Source organism: Haliotis asinina, chromosome 16, assembly GCF_037392515.1.
Source record: "Haliotis asinina isolate JCU_RB_2024 chromosome 16, JCU_Hal_asi_v2, whole genome shotgun sequence".
Classification (NCBI taxonomy): domain Eukaryota; kingdom Metazoa; phylum Mollusca; class Gastropoda; order Lepetellida; family Haliotidae; genus Haliotis; species Haliotis asinina.
Window position 1 is genome coordinate 4,426,353 of NC_090295.1, and position 18,165 is coordinate 4,444,517.

Here is an 18,165-nt window from a genome sequence, read left to right on the forward strand (position 1 = left end):
AAGGGTTATCTCCCTTCGCTGCCTGAATCAGCTTCTTGAAAACATAACATGGTGCCCAATGTCTGTAAACTCTAGTGCCCAATGTCTGTAAACGCTAAACAATGTCTGAAATACTTTAGTTGTTGCTGTACATATTAAAGATGTTCCTTGTCTTGTCTCCAGACGGGAAATAAAGGAAAGAAGAAAGACAGATTGAGTACAAGTAGCCCTGACATTGTTGATAGTCCAGTAAACGGAGCAAGCACCCAGAAAGGTCGCGTTTCTCCAGGAACAGTTAGCACTTGCAGTAGTAGCAGCAGCACAGATAAAGATAGCAAGAGAAAGTCCACAGTAAGTAGCAGCGTGGACAGAGAAAGCAAGAGAAAGTTCCTGTTTAATAGTCTACTTCAAATGTCAGCAGGGATAAAGATAGTGAGAGAAAGTGCTTGTTATTAGTAGCAAACTAGTATGAGAATTTTTTCCTTAAATTGCAGCATGGAATATGATAGCAAAAGAAATTGATGATTCAGCAGTAGCAAACTAGTATGAGAAAATCTGCTTTAAATGGCAGCACAGATAAATATAGCAAGATAAATTAGTTCATCGTGTATCAGTGTTCCTCCCTACTTTTGCAGAACAAGGATCGATTGTTGAGTGGCAGAAAACGTCTCAATAACTCAGAGACTGAGGACGGGAAACTTTCCAAGAAGAAGAAACCTCAGGTAATTGACACGGAGATAATTAGACCAGGATAACCCCAGGTCAAGCCTGTCATTCCTTCAGGTCCCTCATAGGTAGCAATGGTGTAGCTGCACCAGTAGTCTAAGATGCTAAACTTTGCTACAGAGAATTGCCTTCCTTTGGCATGCCAGAAACGTAAGATTGGACATCTGGGAATGTTTTACTCACTTTCTTTATCACTAGCTTTAATTCTTAATCTTGTATTTACATCAAGCACAGTCCTCATCTTAGAAACATCATGAAGGATTGTTGGTTATACACCTGGCGACATTCAAACTCTCACTGATTGTTGCTGGGAAACTTACTGTTTCAGGAACGTTCCGACTCAGACTCTCTCTCAGACAGCAGCAGCAACGAGGACGACGAGATTGAGGCTGATGCCGACCTTGAAGAGGTCAATCAGGTACGTTCATGCAGGAGGTCATTAGGCTAAGTGTACAAATGTCTTCAAACTGATGACTCATGAGGCTCCTTTAGTTATTATTTAATTGTTCATTCTCGCCCAGACTGTATTCACAAAGAAATTAAAATGTCATAGAATTAAGACAGAAGGAGGCCCCCATGAACTTAATCACAGGGAAATTCCTGGACCTTGAAAATCTTAAAATTTGTACAAGGTTTGTTAAGGTTTGCTTATGTGTAGATTTCTGACAGAAAGTATTTATTTTCCAGGACGATCTGAGTTCAAGTTCACCGCCGTCAACACCAAGTCCAATCGACAACGAGGAATTTAAACTGCAGAAAGACTGCATTAAACCAGCACCCCAACTCCCAGTGCAATCACCTTCCCATCATTCTCTGCTCTATCCAACCGTTGGCGAGAATCATATGAATCTACCACAGCGACAGTCGCCTGTTACTGTGGGCCCCGCCCACCCAGTTCCCCTGGTGCCTGTCTTAGAGGGCACCACCAGTCCACTTCCTGTTTTACAGGAGCCGACATTGAGGCCAGAATTGCACCCATCAACACCATCAGCAGTAACAGTGCCAGCCCTCCTCCCTGCACAACCATCGCTCGCAACACCCCCAACATCACAATCCTTGGCCCCATCACAACCCCTTCCCTCCACGACACAATCACCTTCCACCACAGTATCACAACCCCATCCATTCCAGCCTGTATATGCCACTCCGCTTCCTCAATCACAACCTCCCCACCCCCCACCCCTATTACCGTCCCTGCCCAACACGAACCCTACTCCCCCAGTGCCAGGTTTGATTCCCATCAAGCAGGAACCCAAGTCACCACCTCGCGCTCGCACGTGGGAAGAAACAATAAACAAGGCAGTCGATAACGGAATCGCCAATCCTCACTCAGCAGACGTCAAACCCCCATCATTCAACATGAGCATAGACTCACGATTAGACTCAAGAATAGACTCACGGATAGACTCACGTTTAGACACTCGTGTAGATTCTCGTCTAGATTCTCGAATAGATCCTCGAATAGATCCTCGAATAGACTCTCATATTGACTCTCGAATAGACTCTCGCATTGACCCTGATAGGGTCCGGATGCAAGTGAAGCTTGAAGACAGGGATGTGCCCAGCTTCCTCCCATCTGTGCCCGCCCCTGTGCGGACCTCAACTCCGAACCCCACTCCAACCTCCATCCCCGTCCATCCCTCACAACCAACAATCGAGGGTCCTGGTCTCACCCCAAGTGTTGTCATGGAAACAGAACCACCATCATCCAATGCACAGCCGGAGCCTGAAGTGGTGCAAATTGACCAGGATGATGATGAGAGTGATGATGATCGGACCGGGACTTTAAGCCCTGGCCCCGATCCAACACCATGCAGCAAGGAGGTTCATCGAAGCAAGGCCGCAATGTAAGGACACATAAATATCTCGCATAAAAATTGAACATTTAATTATTTACAATACATTTATGTACTGTTCCTTTTGACATTTAATATCTTTATCAACCCGTGATGATCGGAGTTGGAAATGCTGTTCTCCAACTTGTAAGACATTAGTAAGGGATTAAGGTAGTCAGATTTGTTGATTTGAATGGTCAACCAACGTTTTCACTTGTTCCAGATTCATCCAGATCCTTAACCGAGGAGCCAATAACTCCTGTTCCCGATGTGACCTTGTCTTCCGGCCGTTCCCAAACTCAAGTCTGGCCAAAAAGCGGGAAGATCGGGAACGAAAGTCCACACAGCCAACACAACCAGTACGAGAAGAGAAACCGGCGGCAGCGGCAACAGCAACAGCAGCAATCAAACGCACGGAGACCCCACCTCGGTCACACTCTGTCGAGGCACACGTCTCCAGTTCTCACTCTCAGTCCACCCCATACGCAGAGAGACACACACCCCGGTCATCCCTCTACACAGACACGCCCGCTCTCCGGCAGCTCAGCGAGTACGCTCGTCCTCACGCAATGTCCAGTGAGTTGATGATGCAATATTTTTCCAAATCTTCTCAATGCTGTTCTGATTTTATCAAAATAACAAATAAGAAGCAGTCACGTTAGGTAATCTTTGCTTTGAGAAAAGGTACAGACTTAATAAAAGATTGAGAAAGCCAGCATCAAGTCTTGTTCTATGATGTGTTTCTGGGTACGTTGTACCAGTGTGTTATGCAAGAGTTATCTTCCTGTTGTAGGTCAAGATATACCCCGCTCTGTGCCCTACACTGTTGGTGGCATGGGGATCCCCCAACAGATGGATCCCATGATGAGCTACAGACTTGCGATGTACCCCCCTGGATCTCGGGAAAGGTATGTCACTTTATGTCCAAATGTGTAGTCCAAAATATATTTTTAAGGTTCCAAGAGTGTAGTGAAAATGTAAATGTATTGATTTTGCAGAGATGTGACCAGTTTTCTTCTCCCCCAAATTCAGTTTATTTCTACGAATACTCTTTCACTGATACATCTCTGGCATAATTCTATACAAGTCCTTTTTGGCAGCTATCCATTATCAGTCATATGGATAATAGTCCTCTATTCCTCAGTGCTCATGAGTTTCTTCATCAATAATTTACATGCATGAAATATCATGGATGGTGAATTCATAATGCACCGATGACATGAGCATTCTCGAGAGAGATTTCTGACAACTTAATAACATGCTTTTACTTCCCATAGTGGTCCACTGTCCATCACGCCACGAGAGGAGGTGTCTGGTTATGTTAAACACACTCTGGTCTTTCTACACTCCTGGTCTTTCCAGGCTGGTGGAGTAGCCTTGCAATTAAAGTGTTGGCTTGTCGCACCGAAGACCTGGGTTTGATATGGGCACAGTGTGTGAAACCCAATTTTGGTGTCCCCTGCTGTGATATTGCAGGAATATTGCTCAACGTGGCATAAAACCATACTCAGTCACTTGCTCTTCTCTGTGGAGACAGGTTGAGAATTACATACTTATATGTATCACTTTGGAACTCTAAACAGCTCGTTGTTTTTCTGACAAACAGTTGGTGTGTGATGATGAAATTTGTGAATGTGGAGATTCAAACGTGTGATGCACTGACATCTGTGCCTAACCAAAAGTGAAAACCTGCATTGAATAGTAGACATATTAGATTTGGTTTTGTCTCATTGTTGGCTCCAAGGGTGAACTTTGAGTTAAAATCTCTGCCACCAGTCAGGCGCATAGCAAGCCATTTTTTTTATGTAAGCACGATAGGTTAGAAAGTGTTATTATTTACATGTATTGAGGGATTTAGCAACCCTTTTAGTTTATGTGTAAACTTGGGCTCTTCTTAATGTTGGTTGTGAAGGGTCCTGCAAGTGAAGGCCTTTAGGATACCCCAATAGTCTTTAAGAGGTGACCATTGTAAGAAGATGGTGTCGCTGACTTGGTCAGTGCTCATGAGATCTATCTCTGAACTGTCTGTTGCAAACACAGTTATTTGCAGACAGTAAGCAAATAATCACACAAACAAACGTCTCTGCTTATATGTGGCATTTCTGTGAATTGCCTGCTAAACTCCAGAAGTCGTTCCTACAAGGGGAGAGATATATGGACAATCAACTTCATAAATGTAATAACTTGATTGTTGACAGTGTTAGTAGCTACATCACTCATAGTAATAATACAGAAGATGTAGTCCATAGAACGCTCACTGCTGCTCATGTCACCAACTTCTAAACGCCATCGAAAGATATCAAGTTGTTTGTAGTAACACTGTGAGTATTATTTTAGAGAAGCAGCTCTGGTTGCCCAAGGAAACACAGGTGACCCTCCTTACCTAAAGGCAGTTCCCCACAGCATATAGGTTGTGTGAGACACATGCTTGACAGAGTTCATTGATCTTCCAGGCTGGAGCTTGAACTTGAGCGAGATAAGCGAGAACGAGATGCCCGGGAACGGGACCTTCGGGAACGGGAATTACGTGACATGGAGTTGCGAGAAAAAATGAAGGCGGAAATGGAAATGAAACCGCCAGGTACGCCGATGTCCAAAATAGGTATGACTGAAACCAAATGGCCATTGTGGCCACTTCTCTAACTGCACATCTGCACCTGGTCTCCATAGCAACCCTGTGGTAGCCATCTTTCATTTGTAACGTATTGATCTTCACTCTCACATAGAGATCAAGTCACTTATACATTATTAATTTGAAGGTAAATATCATGTTTATTTTTTTTTCTTTTCTTTTGGGTCATATATAATAATGATTATTCACGTATTAATTAAATAATCTTAATAATTCACATCCTGTCAATACTGAATGAAATGCTATGTTGAATTACTATTTTGGTTCAAAGAAAAATGTGAATATGAAATTTTTCAGAGGATAATCCAATCACTTACATCTGTGAGTGCTTTTTAGCAAAACATGGAACTTGTGATAGTTGATGTGTGTCTCCGTCATGCCAGGTTTGGATCGTCTCGTCCCACATGGAGCGAATCCCTTGGATCCTCATTGGTTGGAATTGCAGCGTCGCTATGGTTACCCGCCTGGCGCCCCCTTGGTGCCAGCTCACACAGGTAGCTCTAGCAGCAGCACCCCCCATATACCAGGTGTGTATCCACCCGCCAGCCTTGCTAGTGACTTGATGGCGCGGGAACGAGAGAAGCTGGATCGACTCGGTGAGTGACAGCGCCCTCTACGTTCCCTGGTCCTACCAAACTACCAGCAAAATATGTCATACATTTAATGAAGGTTGTATTGATGTGCTACACATTCACCAGTCTGTTTTAGGGTTGTGTCTATTTCCGTTTTTTGTCTGTGTAGTGGTGCTAAGAAAGTGATACAATCACAACACTGTTTAGCAAGTCTGTGGAAGAGACAGTTACAACAGTCATGAGTCTGTGTAAGAATGCGAAAGTGATGACAATCAGAATACAGTGTTTGTCGCAGGTTGGTGTAAAAATGAGAAAGTTTCCACAATCACAAAACTAAGTTTGTGGTAACTCAGCTTAAGAGTGGGAAATGTCAGTATGTCGGTTGTTAAATAGTGTAGAGAAACAATGTTACAACTATTATAACAGTTTGTGGCTTGTAACTTTTTTTTACACTAATCTCTAATTAAAATCTTTGATAGTGTTGACATTTTTAGTGCTCCAGTACCTTCGCTGAAAGGAATTTTGGATACAAACCAGTCTAAGTAAACTTATCCTCAGTACTTTTCATTACACTCATTGAGTCTAACAAAACCTTATGGGAGGTTGTGTCAGGTAACCTTTGAGATTGACCAATCAGAACACAGCTTACCAAATCGCGAAAGTCGACATTCGCACATACTTTTTGAAGTTTTTATCTCGAAAAGGTTCGTACCCGAACGATTCCAAATGCTATTTAGCATGCGCTTGTTTCTGGGTGATGGACATGGCGTACATACAACCATGACAACGGCGAGTAAACAGTCGCTGGAATGGTGTTTTTGGCAATATTGAAGGATGTCATTTTGCGGAAATATTAGCTAATGGTAACCATGTCAACAGAAACCCCAACGCGTATATACTGCAGGTCAAATAATTGTGTTATATGCAGATTTTTGTTTGTGTTGAGATCGGTGTCAGTGACCTGAATATTTTGAAAGTCCCTCCGATCCCTAAATATCTTACCATCTCGTGTTTGATTGGACGGTCATTGGTCGCTCAAAGGTTACCTGACCTTCTACTAAGTTTTGTTAGACTCAGTGGTGGAGTGTAACGAAATACACTGAGACTAAGTTTACTTACACCGGGATACAAACATCCCTGCCAGACAGTAGACGGATAGATAGACTTTTCAGATTCAAATTTTCGGCATTTTACATTGAATTTTCATGCAAAGAAGATAACCGTATGCGAGTGAAAAATATTTTGAGTTGCTATCAGAAACAACAGTATTAGATAGGTGATTCAAGTTTAGTTTGAGCATGGTGTGTGAGCACAGAGGTATATGTCCTTCACATTTTGAAACTTAGCTGTCTGCCTTCAGATTGTTCGGTCCTGTAAGTAAGAAATGTCTTTATAGTAATCGTGGTCTGCTTGCAGCATTTTCCCGTAACTTGATATTTAAATTAGTGTTGAGCACCCATTTTGCTGGTGGTTTGGTGACCCCATTCATTCAGTTCTAGCATGGCTGATAGAGAAAAGAAACTTCATTCAATCAAACTCTGCTGCCAACAGCTCTTCTGGAGTTACCTCCCTTGTCAGACAAATTTGACTGTCGCATTGTGAAAACACTATTTCACTTGTCAGAGAATATCTTAATCTACCCAAGCTTTAAGTTAAAAATATTTGCATCACTATTATAATACGTATTGCTACATATTGTCATATGTGATGGGAACATTGTTGCGTGATTAATTAATTATAGCAAAGTATTTATGTGACAGTCCAAGAGTGTGAATAACTGTTGGCTAGACTTGGAAACATGTTTAATTGTTCTCAAGGAAGTTGAAGTAAAGACTGTGAGCTGTGTTTAAAACCATATTACAGAATGATTAGAAAATTGTCATCGATAGATACAAGGAAGGGTTTTTCTTGTCTCATGTAATTCATCAACTGATTCAAGAGTAATGAGAATTTCTTTGTCTTTTCTACCCGTTTTACAATTGAATGTGTTTGTGTAAATGTAACACTGCCGTCCTGGTAGCTACCTGGAGCTATTCACACATCCCCAGACGTTCCCACTTTGTCACGGCGCGGCGGGAGAACTTACCCTTTCCTTGTATCTGTTGGCCCTCTGAAGCTGTCCCTCCGCCAGCAGGCTTGTCAGTCATGTTAGACCACAGTCGTGTTACAATCGACATCCCTAATATTGTGTAGGCTTCCCACCACACGTCTTTGGAGCCCTCAGTCATCGGGAACAGCTGCTTCTTCACGGCGAGATTGAGCGTGCATCGGCAGCGGAGAGACTTCACGCGGAACGTCTGATGTTGGCCTCGGCAGACCCTGTACTGCGGATGCAGATGGGAGTGGCGGCCGCCAACAATGCAGCCATGCACGCCCACACGCACACACATGCACACTCGCACACTCATCTCCATCTCCACCCAGACAACCCGAACGGAACAACGCCCTCTTCCTCCGGCCTCCATCCTCTCATATCTCCGCATATATACCCGCCTGTAGCTCCAGGTAAGGCCAACAGATGGCGCTGTGCTTCCTAACAGTCCTTTTTTTCAAATTGTTGTTCCAGATATTCTGCAAACTGATCACATGACTGGGCGAATGATTTACCAATTTTACTCCCAACGCCTCACAAACGAACACATCTACATGCAAAGAGTCACTAACGAGTGTTATCTCCGCGCACAGAAAGATAGGGGCAACGCGGGGGTAGACCCAGCACATTTGGTCTATCAGTTTTCTCGTAAGTGTGGCTAGCAGTCTCCTCACCCTAACTGGCCAATCAACAGTCTGCGTTCGTTCGTTTGTATTTCGTCACTCGGCAGTCCCTTCAACGTATCTCCCAATGTGTTTAGTTGAAACGTTTTAGTTTGTTTTGTTTGGTTGCGCCATTGTTTCTGTGAAGGGCCTGTAAGACACATAGGGATGACAAGTAAATATTGTTATGATGACACTTGTTATTGCCTGGGTGTGGGATAAAGGACTGGGGTTTATTCAGTATTAACCGTGCATGCCCACATTACTACACTCATTTCGCATGGAGCGTCCAGTCTATTTTTATTTGTTTTGACTTTCGTTACAAATTTTCTGTGCTGAGGTGACATGGCCTTGATATGAGAGCAGTGTTCTTTGATATTAAGAACCTTTTAATAATATTGATGTAACTCTCATACTTTAATGATTATTTATCACTTTCCCCTTTAATGTTATGTGAAATGATTTGCTTGTTTCAATATCTCATACGCTTTAATTATAATGTAAAGAAAGAAGAATTAATTTGTTAGATTTTAACTCAAATGTTATTTTGTAATTACTGCATTATTTGTTTGTGATTTGTGTGAGTTCAGAGTTATTACGTGCTGGGTTAGTACAGAGCTGTCTGACTTTGTTGTAGGTGCTGACCCCATGTCAGGGGTGCCGAGTCAGGCGGCAGTGGCAGCGGCGGCAGCAGCAAGTGGTCAGAACCACGCGTTGCCGTCGTTGCAGCATGGGATCTCACCCCATGGGATTCTCCCTGGCAGCAGGGAACAAGAGCTGCTTCAACGGGAGCTGTATAGTCGGGCGTACATGGACCCCACTCTTGCACATCAGGTACATCGTCATTGATTGACACATGTGTGGTACTGGACTTGATATGACATGTTTCTTCCATCCATAGACAATGTCTTGTAGAGTGAGTTTTGTTTTATGCCACATTTAGCTGACAATAACTGTCGTGCTGTATATTTTAATATCACACATTGACTGACTTGTATATTTCATTATCACACACTGACATGTCATACCTTTCAGTATCACACACTTACTGTCATATGAAGCATTTCAGTATCACACAGTGACTGACGTGTTGAATATATCATTATCACACACTGAATGACGTTGTATAGTTTAATATCACACATTGACTGACATGTTGTATATTTCAGTATCACACACTGACTGTCATGTCAAGCATTTCAACATCACACACTGACTGACTTGTTCCATATTTCAGTATCACACACTTATTGTCATGTCAAGCATTTCAGTTTCACACACTGACTGACATGTTGCACATTTCAGTATCACACACTTACTGACATGCTTTATATTTCAGTATCACACACTGAATGACAAGTTGTATATTTTAATATCACACATTGACTGACATGTATATTTTAATACAGACAGTCAGACAGACAGACAGTTTATTCAGTAATACTGGCCACATGGCCTATAGTACAGTTGAGGTTGATTGTCGCATTAACAGTCACGTGTTACTATACTTTTAAACAGCTTTAAAAGTTGTATATTTTAATGTCGCACAGTGACTGACATGTATATTTTAATGTCACACACTGACTGACATATTGTACATTTTGATATCACACACTGACTGACATGTTTTATATTTTAATATCACACACAGGCTGACATGTTGTATTTTTTAATATCACACATTGACTGACATGTTGTATTTTTTAATATCACACATTGACTGACATGTGTATTTTAATATCACGCATTGACTGACATGTTGTATTTTTAATGTCACACACTGACTGACATGTTGTGTATTTTAATATCACACACAGACTGACATGTTGTATTTTTTAATATCACACATATACTGACATGTTGTATTTTTTAATATCACACATTGACTGACATGTTGTGTATTTTAATATCACGCATTGACTGACATGTTGTATTTTTTAATATCACACATTGACTGACATGTTGTGTATTTTAATATCACACATTGACTGACATGTTGTGTATTTTAATATCACGCATTGACTGACATGTTGTATTTTTTAATATCACACGCTGACTGACATGTTGTGTATTTTAATATCACACAGACTGACATGTTGTATTTTTTAATATCACACATTGACTGACATGTGTATTTTAATACCACGCATTGACTGACATGTTGTGTATTTTGGTATCACACACTGACTGACATGTTGTATATTTCAGCTGTCAGCAGCCCAGGCTGCTGCTCATCATGATGCTCTACAGAGACAACTGGCTCTAGAGAGAGATCGCTATGGCAACACTGGTCATCTGCCTCACTGATTGGTTGTCCGGTGAACATGTCAAAGGTCATTTATCATATTCAAGGCTGTGGATAAAGGAGGTGTGATGTTGTGACAGATACATGGTGTAATGTGTTACATGTCGCGCATGTCGGTGTACATGCAGATATATACACCAGTGCTGATAGCTGTACATTTCAATGTTTATTTCAAGTGGATGGAGTAACATAGCATATCAAATACTCGAGTGTGTGTCAGTGCCGAAATCCATCACACCATGGATATAGTTGGGGAGGATACCGGAACAACCCTGGCTGTGATTGTGAATAAGTGTCATATCGTCACGTAGTTTTACAGGCGACAACTCTGATATGAAAGCAACTGACAATGGGTTCCCTGGTCCGGCAAACGTACCAGACACACAGCAAGACCACACAAGTGGTCATGTGACAGGTCATGTGACAGATCATGTGGTAAATTGCATGATCAGACTGTACAACGCCAAATCTCTGCAGAATGTTGGACAATACAGCTGCAGATGGATGTTTATGTATTTATTGATAATAAGCATATCACACATGCTTAATGGTGCCATTGCATGGAGTAATGCATCGGGAACAATCAAAACCCTCCCTTCTCCCAGGACGTTTGTTGATCTAAGTCTTGTGGCAGCCTGTAGGTTGCCGCAATATTTTCATCTGTGTTCATGTAGTTACCGTAGCAACATTTCATTGAAGTCATTGTGTACGTACATCATCATCATGAAAGGGGAGATAACTCTTTAGAATGAGTCATCTCGGGAGGTAGATACGGTCATGTTTGTGACATTGTATTGAATGATCAAGGAAAACAAATGTATTCTTTGTGTCGGTTGGAAATATCAAAATGTTATTTATGCAACATTTTTATTTAATTTTTTTAATAGATTTTTTAATAGTTCCCATTAAGATTAAAGCCAATTTCTATACTAGACATGCGTGAAACTTTTACGTTATTGTTCTCAGTATCAGTGTAGAAAGACCAGCTTTCATTCTAACTACAATTCTTGTCCTACTCATGATGACTTGCTGTTGCTGGGCCTATTCCATTTATTCATAACAAGTTTAGTAGATGGTGCAACAAAGCTAAGTACCTGCTTGGCAACCGAAAATATTTTTCCAAAATATGATTTCAAAACTTTTTTTTTTTTTGAGGCATGAGTAGTTGACAACAGGTTATATTTTAAAGAGAAACTATCTGAGGGTTTATTTTCATTTTTTGTCTGAATCAGAAATAAAATGCTTTCATATTTGAGGAGTGTTACTGCCTGAGAACCCTTTGTTTTGATGCTTGAGGAACTGGCAACAAGTTCACTGTATGAAGAATACTGAGACCTCTGATTCTCATGGAGACTTTGTTCTGACATGGTTCTCATGAAGAACAGAACGTGATGGTATTAACTGCTCAACTTAGCTATAACAACCCAGATTTAAGGAAACATGTTTAAGCAGATTCTGTGTCTTGGACAATGTCTGGGGTTCAGATCAGAGTAAGATATATATGAGATCAGGGACCAGATCTACAAAACGTTCATAGCACTATGACATTTGTAAACCTTTGATAAACTGTAGTGTTACATCAAGACATAACATTATGAATGCTTTGTGGATTGGGAACAGATTAGGAAAATGTTATCAAATTCATTTTCATTTGTTTATTAAGATGTTTGCCAGCTCAGAAATGATATTCCAGTGAAGTTCATAATTTGTTTTCCCCATTTCACAATCTGCAGTTGTGTGTAAGGAGTTTCTATCATTTTAAAATCCAATTCCTCTGAGGTCATGAAATCTCTGATATGGTGATGAGTTGTCCCCCTTTGACCACGTATTCTTAGGCAGCAGATAGATTCTTCATTGTTTCAACTCCATGTATTAAACTCTCTCCTCCAAACCATGAAATTTTACACTGGCATTGTATGTGTACAATCTTATTTTTATCCCCAAGATGTAAAAAGTTTTGTATAAAGATTTCTTTATGAACTGTAAATTGCACTCTGATTTTCAACAGAACCTCTGGTGGTATAATGTGCTGGGGCAGCCTGACCTCCTGACCTCTCTGTCTCACACTCAAGACAGGACGCTTTTTAAGTAGAAATGAAGATTTATGGACTAAAATGACAGAATACTATGACAGCACGTAACAAGTGAATCACATGAATTGGGTTAGTTAAACATTGACAGTTCAAGAACTCTTTACAATAATTGTGTGTGGTAACTAAAGTATTTTTCTGAGTAAGGTCATAATGTCAGTGAATTAATGTGGCAAAAGTTTATAACGACTTTATGAAATTACGATTTAATGTCAAAGTGAATCGGCATAATACCTGCTTGTGTGTGAGACGAGATGTCCAGTGATACTTCCATCGAGGGGCTCTCTGTACAGTCATGTGACTCTGACGGCGCCCCCTGGTGGCCGACTTCGTGTACATACTGCATCATTGTGTGAGCACTGCACTGGTCGGTTATAGTGCCAACATCTAGCTCATCAATAAAATTTGCTTCAGTCATTGAGCGTCTGTTGTTGGATAGAAATACCGTCTTCCTAGCAACTAAGTTATCACGCCTAACTCTCAACATAACAACTGAAGTAATACGGGTTTACCATGTACCTAGCAACAGAGGTATCAGAGTTTATGATCTACCTAGTAACACAGGTATCGGAGCTTATCATCTACCTAGCAACAGAGATATCAGAGTTACTCATCTACCTAGCAACAGTGGTACCAGAATTTATCATCTACCTAGCAGCAGAGGTACCAGAATATATCATCAACCAAGCAACACTGGTATCAAAGTTTATCATCTACTGAGCAACAGAGGTATCAGTGTTTATCATATAACTCAACAGAGGTATCAGTGTTTATCATTTTCGGAACGACAGACTATATTTTCTGAGTAATTCGCTTACCCGGATACTTTGTGCCTTCAATGGATGCATCATATTACCAGTGCCACAGCAAATGATTTTACGAGTGCTTAGATCATTGCTGCTTTTACAGGCTGCTGGAACATGAACCAAGATGCTTCCTTCGCCATCATCAACATCGCTTGACATGGTCCAAGGCACACACGCTGACACACTTCACCTTCCGCACAGCTTAACAATCCTGTAACGTGGTACAGTAATCAACAAAATGTTCTCACAGGACGTTAGGACTTCCTCTGTGGTTAGAGCATCCTCTCGGATAGCGGAAGGTCGCGGGTTCGATCCCTGGCCATCATACCGTTACAATATGGTACAGTGGTGTGCCATAATTATGTCATAAAATGGCTGGCAGTGGCCAGCTGGTTGGGTAAATTACATTATCTGGTGTGCCATACATACAAAAGAATATGGTCCCAAATTTTACAGGGTACATTTTCAGAGATCACAGGTCACCTAAGGGGAATAACTCTCATCGTCTGCTGCATTTAAACAAAGTCAAGGTCAGGTTGACAAGATGGGGAAGAGGAGGTCAAGTTTGTCAGGGGAGGTCAAAAAAAATTATAGAAATGAATTTGAGTGGATTCAAACAGTCAGATGTTGCAGATCAAAGAGGGAGAGGGATCAAAGCACAATTTGTAAGTTTTTGAAAAGGATTGAAATTCAGTGTTCATGGTGGTGTTTGAAAGTAAAAGGACATTGAGTCCTGTAAGTTTCAGATGTCTGACCCACTGAAAAATCACAGGACCTACAGAATTAAGTTATAATTGGCACTGACATTATAAAAATTAATGATAACAAACATAAGATTTCTGAACAGCAAACAAGTGTCACATGACGCAAATAACAAGTCACACAAAGACATTGTGAAATATTCAGTCAGACACTGGGGCTGCTTGGTAATTTCTATCTGACCACTGGCGAATCTGCCAGCTTTGTCCGAGGGTCAGAAGCTATTCGTGAACACTGGAAATGGGTAAATATGAAGAAAACAGACCCAGACATGGTAGACCTCCACTTTTGACAGAGAGGGCAGACCGTGTGCTAATGAGAACTGTTAAAACAAACTGAAGGAGATCTCTTGAAGACACCACAAGTAATGTTAATGAAACCTACAAAGTAAGCAAAAGGACTATTCAGAGGCATTTACACAAACTCAAGTACAGGACATGGCTTGTTAGAAAGACATTGACGGTGAGTTCTGTGAACAGACTGAGAAGAATGGCATGGTGTCGGACAGGTTTGCATTGGAAAACTGAAATAAATTGGTGCAAAGTAATTTTTAGTGATGAGAGTCAAGTAGTCCTTGGAACAAATAACAAAATTTCTGTGTGGAGAACACCTGGAGAGGAATATATACCCTCTTGTGTTGGCACCAGGTGCGCTGATTTCCAGCACAGAGGTGGACTGTCTGTGATGAACACCTGGAGAGGAATATATACCCTCTTGTGTTGGCACCAGGTGCGCTGATTTCCAGCACAGAGGTGGACTGTCTGTGATGAACACCTGGAGAGGAATATATACCCTCTTGTGTTGGCACCAGGTGCGCTGATTTCCAGCACAGAGGTGGACTGTCTGTGATGAACACCTGGAGAGGAATACATACCCTCTTGTGTTGGCACCAGGTGCGCTGATTTCCAGCACAGAGGTGGACTGTCTGTGATGAACACCTGGAGAGGAATATATACCCTCTTGTGTTGGCACCAGGTGCGCTGATTTCCAGCACAGAGGTGGACTGTCTGTGATGAACACCTGGAGAGGAATACATACCCTCTTGTGTTGGCACCAGGTGCGCTGATTTCCAGCACAGAGGTGGACTGTCTGTGATGAACACCTGGAGAGGAATATATACCCTCTTGTGTTGGCACCAGGTGCGCTGATTTCCAGCACAGAGGTGGACTGTCTGTGATGAACACCTGGAGAGGAATACATACCCTCTTGTGTTGGCACCAGGTGCGCTGATTTCCAGCACAGAGGTGGACTGTCTGTGATGAACACCTGGAGAGGAATATATACCCTCTTGTGTTGGCACCAGGTGCGCTGATTTCCAGCACAGAGGTGGACTGTCTGTGATGAACACCTGGAGAGGAATACATACCCTCTTGTGTTGGCACCAGGTGCGCTGATTTCCAGCACAGAGGTGGACTGTCTGTGATGAACACCTGGAGAGGAATATATACCCTCTTGTGTTGGCACCAGGTGCGCTGATTTCCAGCACAGAGGTGGACTGTCTGTGATGAACACCTGGAGAGGAATACATACCCTCTTGTGTTGGCACCAGGTGCGCTGATTTCCAGCACAGAGGTGGACTGTCTGTGATGAATTGGGGGTGTATTTCCTTTCATGGAGCTGGTACACTGGTTCATATTGATGGAACTATCAACAGTGAGAAGTATGTTTCTATCTTAGATGACAATCTATTTCCTGTTCTTGCCAAACACTTCCAAAATGACGATTATCTTTAACAAGATGACAATGCTCCATGTCATGAATCTCGTTTCACTAGAGAATGGAAAACAACCAACAATATCAAGTGTTTACATGGCCATCAAAATCACCTGACTTGAACATTATTGAAAATTGTGGTTATTGGTCAAAATAACGTTGCAGCGAGTTGTCCACACCACCAAAACAATAGAGGAACTTTTTCAGCAGATTCTCAGGATTTGGCAAGCCATACCTCTCCATCATATTCAGGTCGGTGTCTGTCTATTCAACGAAGGATACGAGCTGTGAGGATTAATAAGAGTCATATCACAAAATATTAACCAACCAAACTTTCTTGTGTAGGGTAAGTAACCCTTATTTTTCACTTTTCTTAAACGTTCTGCCAAAATTGCCCTCAAACATGGCTGTCATTTTATGACATAATTATGGCACATCACTGTACTTGTTGGTCCCTGTCTCGGCAGCAATGAACGCAACAAGGTCGGCTCGGAGTCATCATACTGAGTTGGGTGTTCATGCTTAACTGTGGCATGGCATCTCGGTGAACCAGCACTATAACACCAACTTAAGTCTGGTCTAACACAAGCAGACGCACATACACCTGCATGCACATCGCCATTAAAGTGAAACATTCGTGAGTGCCACGTTAAACCCCATTCCACCGCACCCACAGGGCGTTACCATGGAGACTAGGTGATAGGCTTGATGCCCCTGTTGCAGCCTGTCATTAATCTCGTGATGGTCAGAGTACCTGGAGTCAGTCACTGAACAGAACCGCAGATGCGGACAACTGTTCGAAGCGCCAACAAATGTAACTACAATTCCTGTCCTCTCCCATGTTTCATTAGTACTGAAGCCGAGTGCATTCCTTTCACATTCACTGCGTATGTATTGATCACTGACGGTTCAACGAGTGAAACTGACACACTAGACAAAGCAGACTGTTGTTTACCGTGAGTAAAACATACCCACATGTGTTATTATTGCTGGTCAGTGGCGGCGAATTCAGATTCAGTCTCTTGTGTTCACAGTCACTCGAAGCTTGAAGACATACATTATCACAAGACATGCTTTATCACAATGTTTCAGGGGTACAAAAACATTTGGACGTTAAATACATATATTATCCTAAAATGTGCTCCACTGATAATATTGCTTGTCTCTCTCCTACTCACAGTTCATTGCTGCGAGCCAGCATAATATGTTATGCTAAGTAATCGCTGCGCTTGAGTGTGATTGCTTGTGTGAGATATAGAGGATACTAAACGACCTTCCGTGTAATACCATTTTTATTAAACGAGTTCATGATCTGGTATCAAACTCGCTTTCGCTCGTTTGATACTAAATCTTTAACGAGTTTAATAAAAATTATATTTCACGGAAGCGAGTTTAGTGTTCTGTTTATTACTCGCCAACATAAATTGACAAAAACTGCCGCGAAATTCCCTACAGTGTGACGACTCTCACCTTTCCGCGAGTCAAGCAGGGTCTAGTAAAATTGCGACATCGGCATTAGCATTGCGACGTCACAACTTTGAACCATTTTTACGTCATACGTCAAGCGGTATTACACTAGTGCAATATTGCCGTAAAAATATTACACTGCAGTATCATCAGCGGGCGAGTAATAAGAAACGAGATCTCACAGGGCAACATATTTTGTACAATGCACTGGCAATGCTATAACGTCATGAACTTGATGACGTCACAATGATATGGCATCGCTGCACTGCATGTCTAAAGCGGACTTCACACAGCAAACTAAAGTTTGACAACACGTTGTTGACATTTTTGCAAAGTTGCCAAACTCACGCTTTCACACGTGAAACTTTAAGCTCATTTTGAGCACTATGTCTCTGTACGTGCGTTTTTGTGACAATTTCATTGACTGCGATTAGTTGTTTCTAATAGCATGCGTTTTTCACAACATTTCAGACGTCAAACTCGAGTTTGACAAAACCAAAATTTTATTGAAAGGTTGGTAGAAAAGA

The 18,165-nt window shown here is 41.7% G+C and overlaps 1 protein-coding gene across 12 annotated transcripts in view; it reads left to right on the top strand.

Annotated features, from left to right (window-relative positions):
- Window positions 1-13,310, top strand: part of LOC137268678 (arginine-glutamic acid dipeptide repeats protein-like) — a 137,234-nt gene extending 123,924 nt beyond the window's left edge. For 4 of the 12 annotated variants that reach the window (XM_067803269.1, XM_067803277.1, XM_067803278.1 and 1 more), the window contains 11 exons: window positions 163-330; window positions 615-701; window positions 1,034-1,123; window positions 1,393-2,552; window positions 2,764-3,116; window positions 3,334-3,448; window positions 4,994-5,142; window positions 5,556-5,768; window positions 7,938-8,249; window positions 9,136-9,332; window positions 10,707-13,310. In XM_067803269.1, the coding sequence (XP_067659370.1) occupies window positions 163-330; window positions 615-701; window positions 1,034-1,123; window positions 1,393-2,552; window positions 2,764-3,116; window positions 3,334-3,448; window positions 4,994-5,142; window positions 5,556-5,768; window positions 7,938-8,249; window positions 9,136-9,332; window positions 10,707-10,805 (2,943 nt within the window). In that variant the 3' untranslated portion in view covers window positions 10,806-13,310. Of the gene's footprint in view, window positions 1-162; window positions 331-614; window positions 702-1,033; window positions 1,124-1,392; window positions 2,553-2,763; window positions 3,117-3,333; window positions 3,449-4,993; window positions 5,143-5,555; window positions 5,769-7,937; window positions 8,250-8,310; window positions 8,485-9,135; window positions 9,333-10,706 lie in introns of all 12 variants that reach the window. The other 8 variants (XM_067803270.1, XM_067803279.1, XM_067803276.1 and 5 more) reach the window with 5 other exon arrangements.
- The last annotated feature ends 4,855 nt before the right edge of the window (window positions 13,311-18,165 follow it).